At 34.1% G+C, this 20,049-nt stretch overlaps 2 protein-coding genes across 2 annotated transcripts in view; one reads left to right on the forward strand and one right to left on the reverse strand.

Annotated features, from left to right (window-relative positions):
• sema5ba (sema domain, seven thrombospondin repeats (type 1 and type 1-like), transmembrane domain (TM) and short cytoplasmic domain, (semaphorin) 5Ba) overlaps window positions 1-20,049 on the reverse strand; it is a 229,475-nt gene that overhangs the window by 191,630 nt on the left and 17,796 nt on the right. The window contains exon 2 of the mRNA XM_051118512.1: window positions 6,917-6,990. The gene's annotated coding sequence lies outside the window, so the exon portion shown is untranslated. The remainder of the gene's footprint in view (window positions 1-6,916; window positions 6,991-20,049) is intronic.
• pdia5 (protein disulfide isomerase family A, member 5) overlaps window positions 1-20,049 on the forward strand; it is a 66,580-nt gene that overhangs the window by 9,735 nt on the left and 36,796 nt on the right. The window contains exons 2-8 of the mRNA XM_051118515.1: window positions 1,555-1,681; window positions 6,443-6,530; window positions 11,828-11,911; window positions 12,040-12,085; window positions 14,222-14,314; window positions 15,176-15,236; window positions 18,592-18,659. Coding sequence (XP_050974472.1) covers window positions 1,555-1,681; window positions 6,443-6,530; window positions 11,828-11,911; window positions 12,040-12,085; window positions 14,222-14,314; window positions 15,176-15,236; window positions 18,592-18,659 — 567 coding nt within the window. The remainder of the gene's footprint in view (window positions 1-1,554; window positions 1,682-6,442; window positions 6,531-11,827; window positions 11,912-12,039; window positions 12,086-14,221; window positions 14,315-15,175; window positions 15,237-18,591; window positions 18,660-20,049) is intronic.

The following is a 20,049-nucleotide window of genomic DNA, read 5'->3' on the forward strand; positions in this document are numbered from 1 at the left end:
AAATTCATAAAAGTTGTCTTCAGTTGTCAAGATCATCATGATAAAATATAAAAACCATAAGCTTTTATTGGTAACAGAGCTTATTTTCTTCAATAATCTAAAAGTCAATGGAAAAATCCTATTGGGTTTTTGTTAAGAGAAATAGGGTGATGATAACTTCTGGGTTATTGGCCTAGAAAAATATCACTGCAGCAGTCTATTGCATCACACATACTGTTAAAATCAGACTGAAATGATCAGGGGATGTTTAAAATAAAATTCACTTACTTATCTCTAATACAGAGAACCTTTTAGAAGAAGGAGCAGATGATAAATTCAGATGTCTGTGTAGCTTAGTGTCTTTTTGGAGTTTTGAGTTCTGAAAGTTATCATGTTTTCAATGTGCATCAAGCTCTTATCTTAAAAGGTCAAGGTAAATTTGGTTTCCTTGTGGTTTTCATTAGTGCAGTGTGGGGTTGATAATGTCACGTGGTAAAATTATATTTACAGTCACAAGAAGTGGTTCTACAAAAAAAAAAAAAAAATTAACAGTGTAGCTTGTGTTTTGCTATTTTTACTTTTCTTTGCAAGTTTCTCTTTAGTATCTGGTATGTTGAAATGGCAACTCTACAGACGTTCTTAAAGCATGTTCCTGACTGACCAAATGAGTTTTCTTTTCAACTTGTCATTTTGTAAATAATATTTGATCTGTATTGTCCACTAACGGTTGAGCATTCATTTCTACGCATTGTGTTAGTGTCTTTTCAATTCAAGCATGTGGCATAGGGAAATGATAAGGACGTGTGATAGGCTGGGTCACTGTCTGAGTTTGTGACATGGTCTGTCTGATCTTGTCATTTTCCTCTCCTTTAGATGACAGCACCTTTATCTGTTGTCGCTTTATCGGCTCAGCTCCATCCGAATTCTGAATCACATGCCTTTGCTGGAAAGACTGATGGAGAAAGTGGCATGCTGTCCCACCACGGGGCAACACATAAGTCTCACATCAGAGCACAATTTCAGAAGCTATTTCGGGGCACTTTTGTGAGAAAGCATATTCGTTTTTTTTTTTTTTTAAGATATATATATATTTTACTTCAGTGCACTTTTGTGAGAGTTTTTAATTTTAATTTAATTTAATTCAATTTAATTTAATTTAATTTAATTTAATTTTATTTTATTTGATATTTTATTTTATTTGATTTTATTTGATTTTATTTTTGTATTTTATGATTATATTTTTGAAGATATATCTTTTTTTTTTTAAAGAATTTTTGTAGTGCATTTCCTGTTTTTTTTGGTCAAACCTGAATTTGCTGAACTCTTTATCAGGAGTAATATATTAATATGATTAAACTGCTTTATGGTATATTGGCTTTTGTTTGTAATGGCTGTTGTCTTTTCATCTCTGTCATCATGGTTTGACACACTGTCATGATTTTGCACAAATGCCGCAATTATATCGGCATATATATATATATATATATATATATATATATATATTGTTTTGAGTCGCCTGTGGTGTTTAGACTTGACAGTGAAAAATGACAATATCTGTCTGTCTCACGTCCTCAGGTTGCAGTGTCATCCGCCCTGCAGGCAGCGAAGGTGTCTCCGCTCATAGAGAAAGTCAGTGACCACAAGGATTTCAAGAAACTTTTGAGGACCAGAACTAATGTGCTTGTCTTATATACCAAGTCAGGTCAGTCACAACTCTTGTTTTTCAGATGAAATAAAATTATTACAGCTTTAGCAGCCATAAAGTGCCAAGATGTCTTAGTATGCAGCTGCCAGTAAATGTGTTTTAGTCATCCCTAAGGTCAAAGGGTATGTTTTTATGTACTTTCAAAAGTCTGTGCTATTTAACCGAATGTGTTATTATTCAGGTCGCTACAGGATTCAACAATAAAGATGGTCCACCGCCCTGTAATTGCAAAAATGACCTGTAATTTTTCTTGAAAGCATTTTGTGAAGAAGAAAAAATAAAAGGCTTATTGGTAATATTATAGTAAAAATACCCTAGTAAAAAATACACTTTTCAAAAGTTAAAACTTCTGAAGTACTTTTAGAAAAGAAAACTCGGAATTTAAGTAATATTATAAAAAGGCACTAGAATAAATATGCTACCTTTCAAAAGTTTCGGGTCATTTTTTTTAGGTAATTCGTACATAATTTTGGGGGGAAAATGATATATTTATATATAATATATATATTTATATTCATCAAAGAAACCTGAAAGAAATCTACTCAGCTGTTTTCAACATAATGATAATAATAATAATAATATATGTTTTCAGAATATTAGAATGATTTCTGGATCATGAGGAGTAATGATCCTAAAAATTCAGCTTTGAAATCACAGAAATAAATTACATTTTAAAATCTATTCAAATAGAAAACGGCTATTTTAAATAGTACAAATATTTCAAAATTTTACTGTTTTTGATGTACTTTGGATCAAATGATTGCGGGCTTGGTGAGCAGACTTTAAAGAGACTTCTTTAAAAAAAACATTAAACATTTCTTTAATTCAGCAATGATGCATTAAATTGATCAAAACTGACAGCATAGACAATTTATAATGTTATAAAAGAATATAAAATTATAAAAGTACATTTGTCTTAAATAAAACTGTCTATTCATTAAAATGTCCTGAAAATAATAGTATAAGGGTTTCCACAAATATATTAATCAGCATATCTGTTTTCAACATCGATAATAATGACGAATGTTTCTCGAGCATCAAATCAACATATTAGAATGTTTTCTGAAGGATCATGTGACACTGAAAATTTAGTGCTTGATTCACAGGAATATTTTTTTTTTCTTTTTTTAAATTGTGACCCTGGATCACAAAACCAGTCGTAAGGGTCATTTTTTCAAAATTGAGATTTATACATCATATAAAATGTGAATAAATAAGCTTTTCATTGATGTACAGTTTGTTAGGATAGGACAATATTTGGCCAAGATACAACTATTTAAAAATCAAGAATCTGAGGGTGCAAAAAAATCAAAATATTGAGAAAATCACCTTTAAAGTTCTTCAAATAATGTTCTTAACAATGTATTTTACTAATCAAAAATTAAGTTTTCATACATTTACAGTAGGAATTTTACAAAATATCTTAATGGAACATGATCTTTACTTAATATCCTAATGATTTTTGCCATAAAAGAAAAATCAATAATTTTGACCCATACAATGTATTTTTGGCTATTGCTACAAATATACCCCAGCGACTTAAGACTGGTTTTGTGGTCCAGGGTCACAATTAGTAAATATTTTTCTGTGTTCAAATAAATGCAGCCTTGGTTTGCATAAGAGACATCTATCAGGAAAAAAAAAAAAAGAAATTAATATATAAAAAAGATATTAAAAAACTTGCTGACCCCAAACTGTTTAATGGTAGTGTGTATTGCTAAAATGGACACGTAATCATAATTACTGGCCCAACTGGGCCAGCAAGATTTTCATACTGTTGAGCCCTGTGTTAGTTACAAACATGCTGACTGTAACTTGCTCAGCAGGATTGTCTTCAAACTGTCGTTCCGCCATGATGATATTTAACTTGAAACAGAAAACTTGCAATAGAAGCAGATACTTTATGGTTATGCAGTGTGTACATTCATTGTGATTTGCATCCTGACATAAAATCAAGCTTGCGTTGCTAGAAGTCTATGTGTTACACGCCCTAAGGGAAAATTCATTGAGCAGGTATGATTCTACTATACGCTCACAGACCTGTCATGCCACAATAGGTAGGTCATCTTTGCTTTTACTAAGCATGTTGACGCCTTTAGATACTTGACCTTCTGCACAGTACACTTTAGAGTAGAGTTTTCTCTACTTACCACACTCATTAGATGTGAAAATATAAATCTAATGGCTACATGAAGAACTTCAACACTCTAAACTCCTAAACACTATAATGCATAGGTCTCCCAGCTATTAGAAAAAAACCTACCCCATATTCATTTGCATCACTCCTGGGTGTTATTAGCAGAACCAGCAGGCAAAGTGCTGTATATGGGTACCGTATGGATGAACGGTCCATAAACAATCTCCCACCCACAAAGCACAGAAAGAGCCTCTCAAGGTCTTGCTGTGCAAGATTTATTTGTTTCATAATTCACGACTCATTTCGAGCACATGAGGTCATCGGATAAGACTGTGTATCGAACGGTGTTTGATTGATGGCTGACTAGCGCTGCTCATCCTGTGAAGCATTTCCATTAGATGCGTCCTGCTAACTGTGATAGTCACTTTAGACTGCAGGAATGCATTCATGATCAGGTGGTGCGCAGGCACTTTTCGTTGGTTCTGTTTCTTTGATTAAAACCTAAGACGAACAAGGCAGGAACCCTAAAATCATTGTCCTTTGACCTTGACCGATGTGATTAATGGGAAGAAAAACAGATTGTGGGTTTAGTGGTGTAGTAGATGATCCCAGACTGTCAGAAATGTGTAAATCTCGGGTGTAGTGAAACCGTCACTGTGTTTTCACACATAGTACTTTCACACTGTGTGCTGTTGTTTCGTACTGAGGTGTGTTGGCAAATGCTTTCATCATCAACACGAGTACTACTGGTAGATAAGCTTTTAAAAATGGAGAACAACATTCACTTCACCATTTTGGGTTTTATGTTATCATTTATTCATTTATATTCGATCAATAGTTTTAGCTCTACTACCTATGTTTTTATCACCCAGTAAACACTGTAAAACGTTGCGCTTGCTCTGACGAAACCTGCAATCTTTCTTTACTCATTTTAAGAAAATGATGGATGTGCAATTGCACAGCCATGTATATGTGATCAATAGTGTTTCATTTCGAGACCAGATTGCTTTTTTTATGTGGCATTGAGTTTGCACCAATCAAACAAACTAAATGAACTAGATTTTATGGACATCTGGATTCATTTAGTGAAAAAAAAAAAAAATAATTGCGGTATGTACAGTAATATATAATATGAAGGCACTTGAGTATCATATTTTTAGTTTTCAGAATTTTTAAATGGCTTTGAAAGAAGACTGTTATGCTCATTATACTGCATTTATTTGAACTGAAATACAGGAAAAACAGAAATATTGTGAAATTGTTACAACTTAAAATAACGGTTTCTATTTTAATATATTAAAATTTTCAGCAGCCATTACTCCAGCCTTTAGTGTCACAGGATAATTCAGACATAACTTTTGGTTTTGTTTTGGTGAAACACTTATTATTATTATCAGTGTTGAAAACGGTTGTGCAGCTTAATATTTTTGTGGAAAACATGATACATTTTTCAGGATTCTTTGATAAATATAAAGTTCAAAAGAAAAGCTTTTATTTTAAATGGAAATCTTTTGTAATATTATAAATATCTCTACTGTCCCTTATACACAACAAGTCAAAAGTTTTTGAACAGTAAGATTTTTAATGTTTTTTTTTTTTTTTTTTTTAAAGAAGTCTCCTCTGCTTACCAAGCCGGCATTTATTTGATCCAAAGTACAGCAAAAGCAAAAAAAAATGTAAGATATTTTACTATTTAAAAATAACTGTTTTCTATTTGAATATATTTTAAAATGTAATTTATTCCTGTGATTTCAAAGCTGAATTTTTAGCATCATTACTCCAGTCACATGATCCTTCAGAAATCATTCTAATATTCTGATTTGCTGTTAAAAAACATTTATTGTTATTATCGTTATTATTCTTATTATTACTATTAATATCTTTGTTTAAAACAGCTGAATACATTTTTCAGGTTTCTTTGATGAATAGAAAGCTCAGAAGAACTTTTTTTCTATTTCTAAAATAGAAAACTTTTGGAACATTATAAATGTCTTTCATCACTTTTGATCTGTTTAAAGCATCCTTGCTAAATAAAAATATTTATTTTTTATAATCCTCCCTAGTGTATAATACAAAAGCTTTTTATTTGAGACAAATGCTTATCTTTGGATCTTTCTATTCATCAAAGGGTCCTGAAAAAAATGAACTCGACTGTTATATTGATAACAATAATAATAATAAGAAGAAGAAATCATTTTAGCCTATGGTTTTGTTTACATCTGTTTAATAATCTGTTATTAATCGAACTGAATGTGCCATTTTAATGAAAGCTTTCATGTGAACACCAGTCAAAATACTGTACAGATCTTACACAGATTTTTTGAACTAGTAATGGCTTGCGTAGTACCCCATAAGAATGCAGATCAAAAGCAGTAGCTAAATAGCTTCTGTAATTTCATGTACTAAAAAATAGAAATGATGAAATTAAGCATTATAATTATGGCTATTTATAGCATGAGCTCCACAGGTGACATGCAGGCTCCATGCGAGTTACCAGGTGCCGTGGGCGCAGTGTTAGAAACCACTCACGTACACTGCATACAATCTTATGATATTTAAAATTGTTATGGTTCCTACAACATGTCTCTATACTTGTCTAAATGTGTTTTTTGTGTCTTCAGCTTCGTCTGGAGATGCTCAACTAAAGCTGCTGTCTGATGTGGCTCAGGCCGTGAAAGGTCAGGGTACCATCGCCTGGGTGAATTGTGGGTGAGTACCAATCGATTTAGCTCTTTTGTTTGAGCAGGTTACTGCTATAGTGTACTTTTTTGCTACTAAAGTTAAAACAGTTGATGTCTTGATCAACTTGTTGTTGCTTTATTTCAAATACTGTATTTACCAGCTGTGACACTATAAAACAAAGCAATAAATGCAGTATGAAGGTTGTTTTTGGACTCGGGAGGATGTTTCTGCTCAAATAGTATGTTTCTGTAGAACCTTGATCTCCTATTTTTAGTTTAAAAAGAAAGCAGGGTTTAGAATGATGATAACGCTGTGTGAAAACCCCTTTTGATTCTATATAATATGATCTCCTAAGCCTAAATTATTAGCTTGTGTACACGGGTTGTGGCTGCATCAGTGTTTGCCCTGATTACCTCGGATTATCTTGTTCCATTACATCCTTGTTCAGCTCACACACATGTCACAGCTCAGCATCTTCTGTCTGCCTCTGCTTTGAGAAAGAGAAATATCACAAAAATTGTTTAGATGTTTCTTATGATTAGCAATCAGAGCTTGGCTTCTCTTCTTAGCAGCTAAACAGAAAAAAAGCCTAGCCAATCCATAAAGCACATTCTTGAGACTGGCTTGGGTACACTGGGTCCCCTAATGAAGAACTTATATAAAGCTGGGTTTAAAAAAAGTAACTCCACACGGGCAGCAGTGTGGTAGAGCAAAGCAGAGATACGCCCACATGTTTTCTACAGATGACAGGGACCTGAGAGATGGCCAACTGCAGTCCACTGGGGGATACCATTAAGGAAGTAGGTCATGGACAGAGCGGGATCGGTATGAAGAAAATGTGAATGCAATAATTCTGGAATCTGAACAATCCAATGGGATTTTTAATCAAAACTTGTTCAGATAAACCAGCCACTTTTTCTCAGAGCCTTCAAACTTCGCAATTTGTCCACTCAAGCCAACAATCTTTCACACTAACTCATTTCAGCAATTTTGACCCTTGGATGTTCACTTTCAAACCCCCTGCAAGCAAATCTTATAGACTTGACCAATGACTCTAATGCTTTGGAACAACTTACTGAGCTTGAAAAGGAAAACCAACTTTTTTGGCGTGCCGAACAGGGTCGTGGGGCTGGAAAAGGTATGAAGGGGCATATCTACGCATGTGTGCTCATTACCATCTGTGATCCTGAGTCAGCTCGTTCGACACGCAGCATGTCTAATTGAGTTTCCCACCTGACAGACTGAGCTCTGATCTCCGCCGCACCTCTCCCAGTCCTTCTACAAAGGCGTTATGTGGGAAATGCGTAACGCTAATGATGGCGTCTCATCTACCTTTAAGAAATGGAGCCGGTTGGGGGCGGATGCTGTCAGAAGCATAATTGAATTCCGTCTCTTTGAATTTCCATTAGCATAGGGGTTTAGATCGCTGCCGAGTCCTCTCTGCTTCTATTTGTCCTTATGTAATACATTTCCATGCTTATTATCGCTCAAGGGAAGGGGAGTCTTTACAACGGAGAGATCTGGATGTGTTTGGGAGGGTGTGGGCGTGTGTGCGCTGACAGTGGGACCAGGTAATTGTGGGGCCTTTCTGTTCTCGGGCTCTGTTGAGGTGCGAGTGTGAAGATCGAGTGCTTTGTTGCTGTTTTTATTTTTTGTCATTGGCTGTATGACAAAGATGAATTCGTCTGGAACTGGAGCATTCATTTTTTTGTGCATTGAATTTAGAGAGCACTGATTTTTGAATCCCTCTGTGGCATTTTCCCATAAATAGGATACAAAATAGGGCTGGAAAACCTCAAAAATGAAGGTTTTATGTTTTTTCAACAATTGGACAGCGAAAGTAGTTGCTTAACCTGCAAAACATTTTTATTGTAAAATAGCAGGAGGTTAAACTAAACTTTTATATGAGCAGATCTGTATGCTTTGTTCATTTTGTATGATTTCCAATTTCTACATCAAATAAACATCAAATTTAAAGGATTAGTTTACCCAGAAATGAAAAGTCTGTCAATAATTACTCACCCTCATGTTGTTCCAAACCTGTAAGACCTTTGTTCATCTTTGGAACACAAATGAAAATATTTTTGATAAAATCCAAGAGCTTTCTGTCCCTGCATAGACAGCAACTTATGAAATACAGTACAGATGTTGTTAAAATAGTATATGTGACATCAGTGGTTCAACTGTAATTTTATGAAGCTACAAGAATACTTTTTGTGCGTAAAGAAAACAAAAATTATGATTTTATTTAACAGTTTATTCTCTTCCATGTCAGTCTTCGACACGCATTCATGAGAGTACCATGCATAAAAAGTAGGGCTGTCACAATTCCTCGATTCAAAAAATCGGAAGTGGCGCATTTCACATGTGTGGAGCGTCTCAAACTTCATCTTGCATTTTGTTGTGAGTTTCACTTTATTAAAACATTCATTTGGAAATGCCATTTCTTCAGATTTCTAAGGGCCAGTTTTACTAAACAGGGCAAATTAGTGCATGAGCGCAATTCCAAAACAACGTCAATGGAAGGGGACATTTCTGCAGGTGGTTTAGTAATAATGCGCAAATTAAAGAACACAGACGCACCATCTCATTTACATATAAACTAACGCAATATACCAAGCGCAGAGCAAATTAGTGTAGTTGCAAGAAATAAAGAAGCCAGAATATGTTGAAAAGAACCGAAGGCCAAAAAGAAGGTTTGCTGGACATTTTGATTCCTGCGTGACTCCTAATTGAGGGTTCCAAGTCGTCTTGTATTTCCTGAAGCAAATTAAAGATAACTTTAATTTGGCAAACTATATGTTCGGATAATGTGTTCTTCTGCCATTCCAAATAAATTAATACATGTGGAAAAAATCCTCTACCTTCTACCACATGCTCTCTATTCACTGCGGTGCCTCCTCCTAGCAACAATAATTGCTGCCATTTCAAACAAATAACAGTATATAATGGCGCAAATACTAGTAATTTGACGAGTGCAAACGTCAGTAAAACGCATTGCGTGATTCATGTGAATACTCTCCTCCCATAAATTTTGCATATGAAAAGAAAACTCAATAAGGTGAGGAGCAAAAATAAAAATTCATCACTGCGCGTCTATAGTAAAACCTGACAATACAATTTTAACGCCAAAAGACGGTTTGACGGCAAATATTCAATTACTCGATTACCAAAATAATCGTTAATGATAGCTCTAATAAATAGTTTTTAAAAAATTTTGCATATGAAAAGAAAACTACAAATGCATATTCAGTAAGGTCAGGCTCAAAAATAACGCTAACCTTTTCAGCGCTAATTCATCACTGCGTATCTATAGTAAAACCTGACAATACAATTTTAACGCCAAAAGACAGTTTGCGCTGGTGCAAGCTGTTAGTAAACTGGCTATCTAAGTTTCTAACCATTTATAAACCTATGCAAACACAGGAGAATACATCAGTATCTTAATATACTGTTACTGTGATTTCAAAATAAAAGCTCAGACCCTTACTCTGAGTTTACACGTTTTGATATCAACATAAAAAAAATGGCCAAATGGTTGTAAAAAATGGGCAAATATTAGTATTTAAGTGGACATATAATTCAAGTATTAGTTCACGTTGTAAATTGTAAAAACAATTGTTAAGCCATTGGCGCCCTCTGCAGTCATTTGTTATAATACATAATGTACATTAGCGTTATTGTTTATAATACATGATGCATTTTAACGGTTTTGTTTTATAAAACCATATAATTACTTGCTTTTGATACTTTATTTGAACTAAATATTATTGCCTTATTGCTGTTATATATGTATTAGCCCAGAAAAAAGAGATTACTTGATTAATCGTCAGAATAATCGACCAATTACTCGATTACCAAAATAATCGTTAATGACAGCTCTAATAAATAGTTGTTATTTTTGTTTTCTTTGTGCGCAAAAAGTATTTTCATAGGTTCATAAAGTGCCAGCAACCACTGATGTCACCCATAGACTATTTTAACAATATTCTTACAAACTGTCTGGGCCTTGAATGTGCTGGTTGCGTTGCTGTCTATACAGGGTCAGAAAGCTCTTGGACATAATAAAAAATATTTTAATTTGTGTTCCGAAGATGAAAAAAGGTCTTACGGGTTTGGAACGACATAAGGGTGAGTAATTAATGACAGAATTTTCATTTTTAATTAAACTATCCCTTTAAGCCCTTTAGTTTGAGACCAAATGTTTATTTATAGTTATTTTTATTTCTCATAAATTTCTTACAATAACTTTTATGCTGAGAATGATAAATTTGGTCTGCACTGCAGTTTGAGTGAAAATTAAGAAAATGGACTGAAATTGTTTACTTCCTATCATGTAAAAAGACTCGTAATCATTTTTCTTCCTGAGGTAAAGACATATTGTATAACATTATGAAAATATCATATCTAATATTTCTTACAATAAAACACATGGAATTAATGCTTTAGAAGAGTCTTGGGATACAAAGTGTAGCGCATTGTGGAAAATGCCTTATCTATACAATGCCTATCACCAGCAGCACATACTTGGTACAAAATCCATTTAATGCAAGGGACTTTTTGAAGCATGCTATTCTCCTGCAAGGAATTGCTAAAGCGGAGCGGGAAGGGAAAAAACACTTAACTCTTCTTATCTCGAGACCTGTGGCTCTGAATTAAAGCAAGCAGAGCTTATGTATAATACACTGAAGCAGCTGAATGTCTTGTCCTTCAAGGAGAAGAATGACAGGGTTTGCCAAAATTTAGAAGCGGCCATTACATTAGCTTATTGCTGTGGTCATCTGTCGCTTCCCATGAGCGGTCTCGTATTGCTGCTACAGCAATTTATTTAATGTCTTAGGACATTAATTGTATCACTTCACTTTTTGGCTGCATCAATTTGCATGACAAATGACCTTTGAGGGTTTGTGTTATAATAGAATAATGTGATTATAATATTTGTTGAGAATAATTCGCTATGACTTAATGTTCGCTTTCGCCTCTGAGTTTGCACAAAAAGTATGAAGTTAATTGATTGTGCTCGCAGACACTGTACCAAACACGGTTGCTTTGTACTTTGCTTTCCTTGCATTTTTACCAGGGTTGTGCACCATTCATACAAGAAGTAAAATGAAATTGATATGAAAGAAATTAATGCATTGTAGCTGTCATTATTGTAACTGTTAGTAGTTTTTAATACATGCCATAATGATATCAGTTATCACATGCATATGGAACTTTGTCTGATTTCTGTCATAAATAACTTTTTTATATGCATTGTTTACCGCATGCGATTCGTGAAGTGATTGAATATTCATGCTTTTTTTGTTGGTTCCCTTCCACAGGGATTCAGAAGGACGCAAACTCTGTAAAAAAGTCAAGGTAGACCCCAGCTCGAAAACCAATGGAGTCGAGGTCTTGCATTACAAGTAAGAATAGTCTTCATTTTCTGAGATTCATGTACTGTAACAATGGTAGTTGGAGGTCTTGCAATTTATTATTACTACCAAGAAGCATGAGCACAGCAATTCATCTTTTAGTTTTGTGTTGCTTTTAGGGATGGAACCTTCCATACAGAATATAACAGACCAGCCACATTTAAGGTAATTTCTCAGAAAATTGCATTTTGATGAAGTCATCTTTGACACAAATCACAGCATTTTTGGAGCTGTCTCTTTCAGAATGCATTTTATCAATATTTCTTTGTTAGACATATGGATTGACGATCTGCATTTTCACTAAATGCCTTTTCAGATGTGTACTCTGTCATCTGTTAGTGGATGATTCACTCTTTGTTGCTATTTATTCGGTCAATGTCCACAGTTTTCCCATTGCTGTTATTTCATAGTACTCAGCCTTGAGCACCAGAGCCAGAAGCCCTTGGTTCATAAGTAGACGAATCAAACTCGTTCCCCATTGGTTTCTCTCACCTATCTCATTCTCCACACGCCTTTCGGCTCAATTATGACCGAATGTGACGAGGCGTTGATGAATGACTCTGGGATGAGGAGAGCTGTAATGTGAATATGTTAAAAATGAATGAGCTGAGCTATGCTGGATGATGAGACAGTGATGGGACATGTTCGTTGGCGCCACTGGTGTGGAAAGAATGAAGAGCTCTTATTAAACGCACCTGCTGTTAAGTACCACATATTGCTCTTCATTTTTCCTTGGTACAGCGGTAAAGCCGTACTTTGAGCATTTCGTGTCAAGGGAGTGCTTGGTTACTAATGTCTTGCATGCATAGATTAGGGGATAAATTAGAGTAATTGCACAAGAGAGGAACGGTTTTCCATTGGTGGTCAATCTTCGCATTTTTTTGTTCAAGTTAAATTACACTTAGAGGAAGTTTGGATACATAGTTGACTAAAATGTAGAAATAACTGCATTGTTGCGTTTTTAAAATTTTATTTTAATTGTATGTTAAAGAATTAGTTCACTTCCAGAACAACAATTTACAGATAATGTACTCACCCCCTTGTCATCCAAGATGTTCATGTCTTTCTTTCTTCAGTCGTAAAGAAATGTTTTTTTTTAAGGGAAAACATTTCAGGATTTCTCTCCATGTAATTGACTTCTATGGTGCCCCCAAATTTGAACTTCCAAAATGCAGCTTCAAAGGGCTCTAAACGATCTCAGCCGAGGAAGAAGGGTCTTATTTAGCAAAACAATTTTGAAGAAGTTCAAATTTGGGGGCACCATAGAAGTCCATTACATGGAGAGAAATCCTGAAATCTTTTTCTCAAAAGATATAATTTCTTTACGATTGAAGAAACAAAGACATGAACATCTTGGATGACAAGGGGGTAAATTATCTGAAAATTTTTTGTTCTGGAAGTAAACTAATCCTTTAAGTACATATTTACACTACTGTTTAATGTTTGTGCTCAGTTTTTATTTATTTATTTATTTTGTATTATTGTTATTATTATTATTATTTTGTTGTTATTGAAAGAATTTGGAATTTTGGAGAATTTGGAATTTTGAAAATTTATTTGAGAGTGTTTAAATCAACTAAATGTGACAGTAAAAACTAATACTTTGTTACAAAAAAATATGGTATTTACTGTACTGTATGAGAATAAGTGACTTATTTAAAAAAAAAAAAAAAAAAAAAAAAAAAAAAAAAAAAAAAAAAAACAGACCCCAAACTTTCGAATAGGAGTGTACATCATATTGTGCCAATATGTGACCCTGGACTGCAAAACCAGTTAAAAGGGTAATTTTTTTTTTTTTTTTTATTGAGATTTTTACGTCAACTGAAAGCTGAATAATAAGCTTTCCATTGATGTATGGTTTGTTAGGATAGGACAATATTTGTTTGATATGCAACTATTTGAATATCTGGAATCTGAGGGTGCAAATAATCAAAACACTGAGAAAATCGCCTTTAAAATTGTCCAAATGAAGTTCTTAGCAATGCAATATTACTAATCAAAAATTAAGTTTTGATATATTTATGGTAGGAAATTTACAAAATATCTTCATGGATCTTTACTTAATGTCAGAATGATTTTTGGCATAAAATACAAATCATTAATTTTGACACATACAGTGTATTTTTGCTACAAATACATCTGTTGTTTGTCGTCCAGGTTCACATATTAGATTCACTAATCTCATAATGATTCACTATTAAAATGAAATGCATACAGTGAGTTGACCATTTTTTGACAGTGAAAGATGATTCTCTAATGGTCTCTTTTGAAAGTTTCTGTTTATTCTCTCACCTGTTTTAGTCTATGGTAGCATTCCTGAAAGACCCTGCAGGTGCCCCCCTGTGGGAGGAGAACCCTGAGGCTAAAGATGTTGTTCACATCGACTCTGAGAAGGTAAGTATCGCTCTCTGAAACTCACTGCAACAAAGATCGTTTTCTGCTCAGTATTTATCAGGTGTGGGAACTTCACACGGAACAAAAGACTTGTAGCTGAACAATCTGCAACAGAAGAACCTGTCTATTCTTCTGTCTCTAGTGGCTAAATCTGGCAGCTGGACCGGGTGTCCAGAAACAAATGTGATCTTAAATACCCTAGCCTAAAATTTAGGACCATTTGGGTATGTGAAATAGAGAAAAGTTAAACCTAAAGACAGATCCAGGACCCAGTGTTGTATTATTTCATCCTAAAATAAAAAAAAAAAGGTTTTTGTTTAGAAACATTAAGAGTTGTTTTTTTAATGTTATAACATTTTCATGACATCTCATTACAGTAGTGATAAACAGCATTTTTTTTTTTTTTTACCAGGAACTTTAAAGTATGAATGGCTGCACAATGTTAATGAAATACTTTACATACCTGATGCTAAAGTAAATTGTGTACTTCATCCTTACTAGATTTAAAGTAAATTGAGTTGAACATGTCCAGCAATAGCCTCTTTTCAAATCTGAAATCACATACTGCAGATGATGGTCAACAGCTACATTTTTTTCATAATGAAGTTTTGAAACATCTTTAAAGAGCTCATTGATTTCATGGATTTGAAATACTGTGGTTTATAGAGTCAATTAACTAGCACTGTGCTGGTGTGTGATGAAGTAATGAAGCAATATACTATGTTAACGAAAGAGGCCAGAAAATCTTTGCCCTTGTTTGTTTCTTTTACTGAGATGACCTAAAACTAAATGACCTAAAAAGGTTATAGCCACTCAGCCCAGAATGTTTGACAAACTTAATTTATGCTGTTTGGTTTGCAGGACTTCCGTAAGCTGCTGAAAAAAGAGGAGCGGCCCATCCTCATGATGTTTTACGCCCCATGTGAGTCACCTCTGTCAGTAATCATCCACCACTAGACACTTCATATGATGCAAACTGTGTGCAATCATGCAAGAAGTGCCATGTTCAAGCAAAACAAATCCTGTGAAGTGTGATTGTGTGTGTCTGAATCGATGTAGGTTGTGAATGCAGTTGAGATGCCATTAAGATGTCCAGCATTTGTCAGTGTGACATAAACAAGAGTTTTACTTCCAAAGACTTTTCTCATTCGTCTTAATTCCTAATGTAGAGCTCAGTGGAACCCAAAAACTCATTACTGCTATAGTAAGTCTTGATGATGAGGAATCGGCCTAAATCACGTTTAGATCGACAGATGGGTGGAACCTCTAGGCAGTAACAACTCTCTCATTTTTTTTTCTGTCAAGACTCCAGATAGTATTCACTAAAAGTTCTTCTTAAGGCTAACCTTAACCTGTAGCCATAGCGTTAATAAGACTATCACTATTACCTTTTCTCTTTTGATAAAATACTTAGGGATAGTTCACCCAAAAATGAAAATTACTCACCCTCAAGCCATCTTAGGTGTATATGACTTTCTTCTTTCAGACGAATACAATCAGAGTTATATTAAAAAATGTTCTGGCTCTTCCAAGCTTTATAATGGCAGTGAATGGGGTTTAATATAAAGTTAGATGGATGAAGTCCAATAAAAGTGCATAAATCCCTCATAAAAAGAACTCCACATGGCTCAGGGGGGTTGAAGGAGAAGTCCACTTCCAGAACAAAAATCGACAGATAATGTACTCACCCCTTGTCATCCAGGATGTTCATGTCTTTCTTTCTTCAGCCATAAAGAAATGATGTTTTTTGAGGGAAACATTTCAGGATTTTTCTCTATATAATGGACTGGTATGGTGCCCCGATTTTGAACTTCCAAAATGCAGTTTAAATGCGATCCCAAATGTGGTTGTAAACGAGGAAGAAGGGTCTTATCTAGCGAAACGATCAGTTATTTTCATAAAAATAATACAATTTATTTACTTTTTAATGTCACGCTCGTCTTGTCTCACTCTCCCTGAACTTTTTTTTTTTTTTCTGCTTCATGACAGTTAGGGTATGTCGAAAAATTCCCATCTCATGTTCTCCCTCAACTTCAAAATCGCCCTATATCGCTGGTTTACCTTTTTTGTTAAGGGTGTTTGATCTTCTTTGCATGTTCACTTTGCAAAGACTGGGGCGGTACTTCTGCAGCGATGTAGGATGATTTTGAAATGATTTTTGAAGCTGAGGGAGATAATACAATTGGAGTTTTTCAACATACCCTAACTGTCTTAAGGCAGAATACACACAGTTCAGGGAGAGCAAGACAAGACGAGCATTTGAGATTAAAAAGTATTTAAATTGTATTTTTCTTAATGAAAATAACCAATGTTTCACTAGATCAGACCCTTCTTCCTTTACAACCACATTTGCGATCGTTTGAACTGCATCGTTTGCCACATTTAAACAGCATTTGGGAAGTTCAAAATCAGGGCACCATACCATTCCAATATATGGAGAAAAATGCTGAAATGTTTAACTCAAAAAAACATAATTTCTTTACAGCAGAAGAAAAAAAGGCATGAAGATTTTGGATGACAAGTGGGTGAGTACATTATCTGTACATTTTAGCTCTGGAAGTGGGCTTCTCCTTTAATAAAGGCTTCCTGAAGTGAATTAATGCATTTTGTAAGAAAAATATCCATATTTAAAACTTTACAAACCATAAACGTACACATAGATATGTATAAGTAGATGCCACGTCGTCACTCACAATAAAGATCAGTGAGTTTCAAGATTCAACAACATTGTGGAGCATTGGGTTGTAAAAACCACCTGAATAAACTTTCACAGATAAGAATTTGTTGGTTTTAGTTTTTAATATGTATCAACTGAATATTAAAGGTTTTTAAACTAAAGTACCTTTTAAATGGCTTGTTAGCTAATGGCTTTTTCTTGTTGTATTGTGTTATTTTAGGAAACGCATCTGCTGAAATCTAACAGATATAGATATAGGTATTCATACTTGCATATAGGGTTGCAGACACATAGTCAACTCAAGCTCAACTCAAGTGTTTACAAACCGGCGTTGACTATTCAAATATTGACGCCTTATGTATAGCGGCCCATAGACACAGCCGCTAATAGGGAATCTACCTATACATATCTATGTGCCATTCTCTCGTAAACACACATGTAGGACAGTTAACAGAAGCTAGAGATTACATTTTGTAAAGTTTTAAATTTTTTTTTTTTTTTTTTTCTTTCCTGACACAATTCTCTTCAGAAGGCCTTTATTAACCCTCCAAAGCCATGTGGAGTACTTTTTTATAATTGATGTATGCACTTCATCCATCCAACTTTATTATAAACTCCATTTTCTGCCATTATAAAGCTTGAAAGAGCCAGGACATTTTTTTAATATAACTCTGACTGTATTAGTCTGAAAGAAGAAAGTCATATATACCTAGCATGTCATGTGGGTGAGTAAATCATGGAGTAATTTTCATTTTTGGGTGAACTTAACTTCCTTTCAAAAGTTTGGTGAAGTTAATAAGAAATTTTATTCAGTAAAGATGCAATAAATTGATCAAAAGTGAGAGTGAAGACTTTTATAATGTAACAGAAGACATTTTAAATGCATTCAGTTCTTTGAATTGTATATTCATCAAACAATCCTGAAAAGAAATCAGTTTTCACAAAAGTTTCCTTAATAAAGCAGCAACACTGTTTTAACATGAGAAATGTCTCTTGAGCACCAAACCAGCACTTTAGATTGATTTCTGAAGGATCATGTGACATTGACTGCTAAAAATTCAGCTTTGCCATTACAAGAATAAATTACTTCTTAAAACATATTATATTTGAAAACAGTTATTTTTTTTAAATAGTAATAAAATGTCACAATATTACAGTTTTTACTGTATGCTTGATACAATAAATGCAGTATTGGTGATCATAAGAAAATAATTTAAGTATTAAATGGTGTATAATTTATCATGCAGCACTTTTACTATGAACATGATATTATTACGAGCAATACTGAACAGAAAAAACAACATGCATTTTGTATGATCCCTCTTATTTTGGTAAAAGAATTAACATTCTACAGATTTTGCAAGGTGTATGTAAACTTTTGACCTTAACTGTATTTGCAGGCAAAATCTCAGTTAAATCCATTCCCACATACAAAAGTTGGTCACATAGATTCATCACAATTACCTATAGATTGCTTGGTTTTAAAAGTGACAACTGTGTGAGCTGTGATTCATACAATGCTACATTGTTGGCAATAGGTTGTGTACCTTTTTCAGTAATGTGACTGCATCTTATACTGTAACATCTTTTCTACATGTAGGGTGTGGCGTATGTAAAAGGATGCAGCCTATTTTCCAGCAAGCAGCCACTGAGACCAAAGGGAAATATGTAAGTACAGTAGTTGCATAATTTTTTTTTGCCTTATCTGACTATGTTGTTGAGTTATCTAACAGGTGGGATGTTTTGCAAAATCATTGATGTCCCTTTTTGACAGGACGTTTAGCTCCCCCTCATTAGAGGAAGAGGCAATTTTGCTTAAAAGCCCTTCTGCTGATTTCGTAGTACAGTTATAGGATGTGCTTCCTGCTGTTGAAGTCTATGTTGAAGTATGGATTATATGCCAGCTCAGCTCAATATCTCTATGTGCACTGCTGGGAGACCAACAGTGCACTTCAGCACACATTTTTCTTTCTCAGTCCTTTTTTTTTTTTTTTAATCTGCCTCCGTCTTTTTTCCCGTCTCTCATCTTAGAATGTTCACAGAAGCACAAACATAGATGCTTGAACTTTCAAACTTAAAATTGTTCAAATCAAAATTGAACATTTTTAAAGAAGACCCCACTGTAAATGTCAGCGCGGGAGTGTTTTCTATATGGAAGCTTGCATAAGTCAAGAGAACATTGCTTATCGTGCAGCTGAAACCTTGAAAAGGTTCCTGTGTTCATTTTATACTCTGGTAAACTGAAAAATGCATTACATGAACAAAAAGCACACCACAGGAGACATTCTTTTTTTAATTATTATTTTGGAAATACTTTAAAATGTGTTTGAATTTGTTAACAGTACTTAATGCATTAGGTAGCCAGAACTAATAATGAACAATAGTTGTACAGTATTTATTAATCAAATTGAATGTTAATTCATACATACACTAGTGTTTCTGGTTGGTAAGATTTTGTTCTAATGTTTTTAAAAATCTAATAAATGCTGCATTTATATGATTACAAATGTAGTAGTATTGTTAAATGTTATTAGAATATAAAATAACAGTTTTTTAAATATATTTTAACATTTAATTTATACCTGTTAAAGCTGTATTTTCAGCAACAGCTACTTCATTTGAATATCCTGATTTGGTGTTTAAGAAATATTTCTTATTGTTGAACTGCTTGATTGATTATTTATTTATTTTTATTTTTTTAACCCTTTCCAGCAATGACTGTATGATTTTGAGATCCATCAACTATTCATGCAACTATTACAGAAGGTTCAAATGCTCACTGTTACTCCAGAAGGAAAAATGATGCATTAAGAGCCAGGGGTGTAAACTTTTGAACAGAGTGAAGATGTGTAATGTTTTCTTATTTTCCCTAAATATTGTTGTTGTTTTTTTTTCATTTAGTACTGCTCTTCAAAAGCTACAGAAGATACTTGCACGTTTCCCAGAAGGCAAAATAAGTTCAATTTACCTTGATCTTCAAATTCAAAAAGTTTTCACCCCTGGCTCTTCCTGGAATGCATAGTTGAACCTTCTGTAATAGTTGCATAAGAGTTCCTCA

The sequence above is a fragment of the Labeo rohita genome, chromosome 9 (assembly GCF_022985175.1).
Source record: "Labeo rohita strain BAU-BD-2019 chromosome 9, IGBB_LRoh.1.0, whole genome shotgun sequence".
NCBI lineage: Eukaryota > Metazoa > Chordata > Actinopteri > Cypriniformes > Cyprinidae > Labeo > Labeo rohita.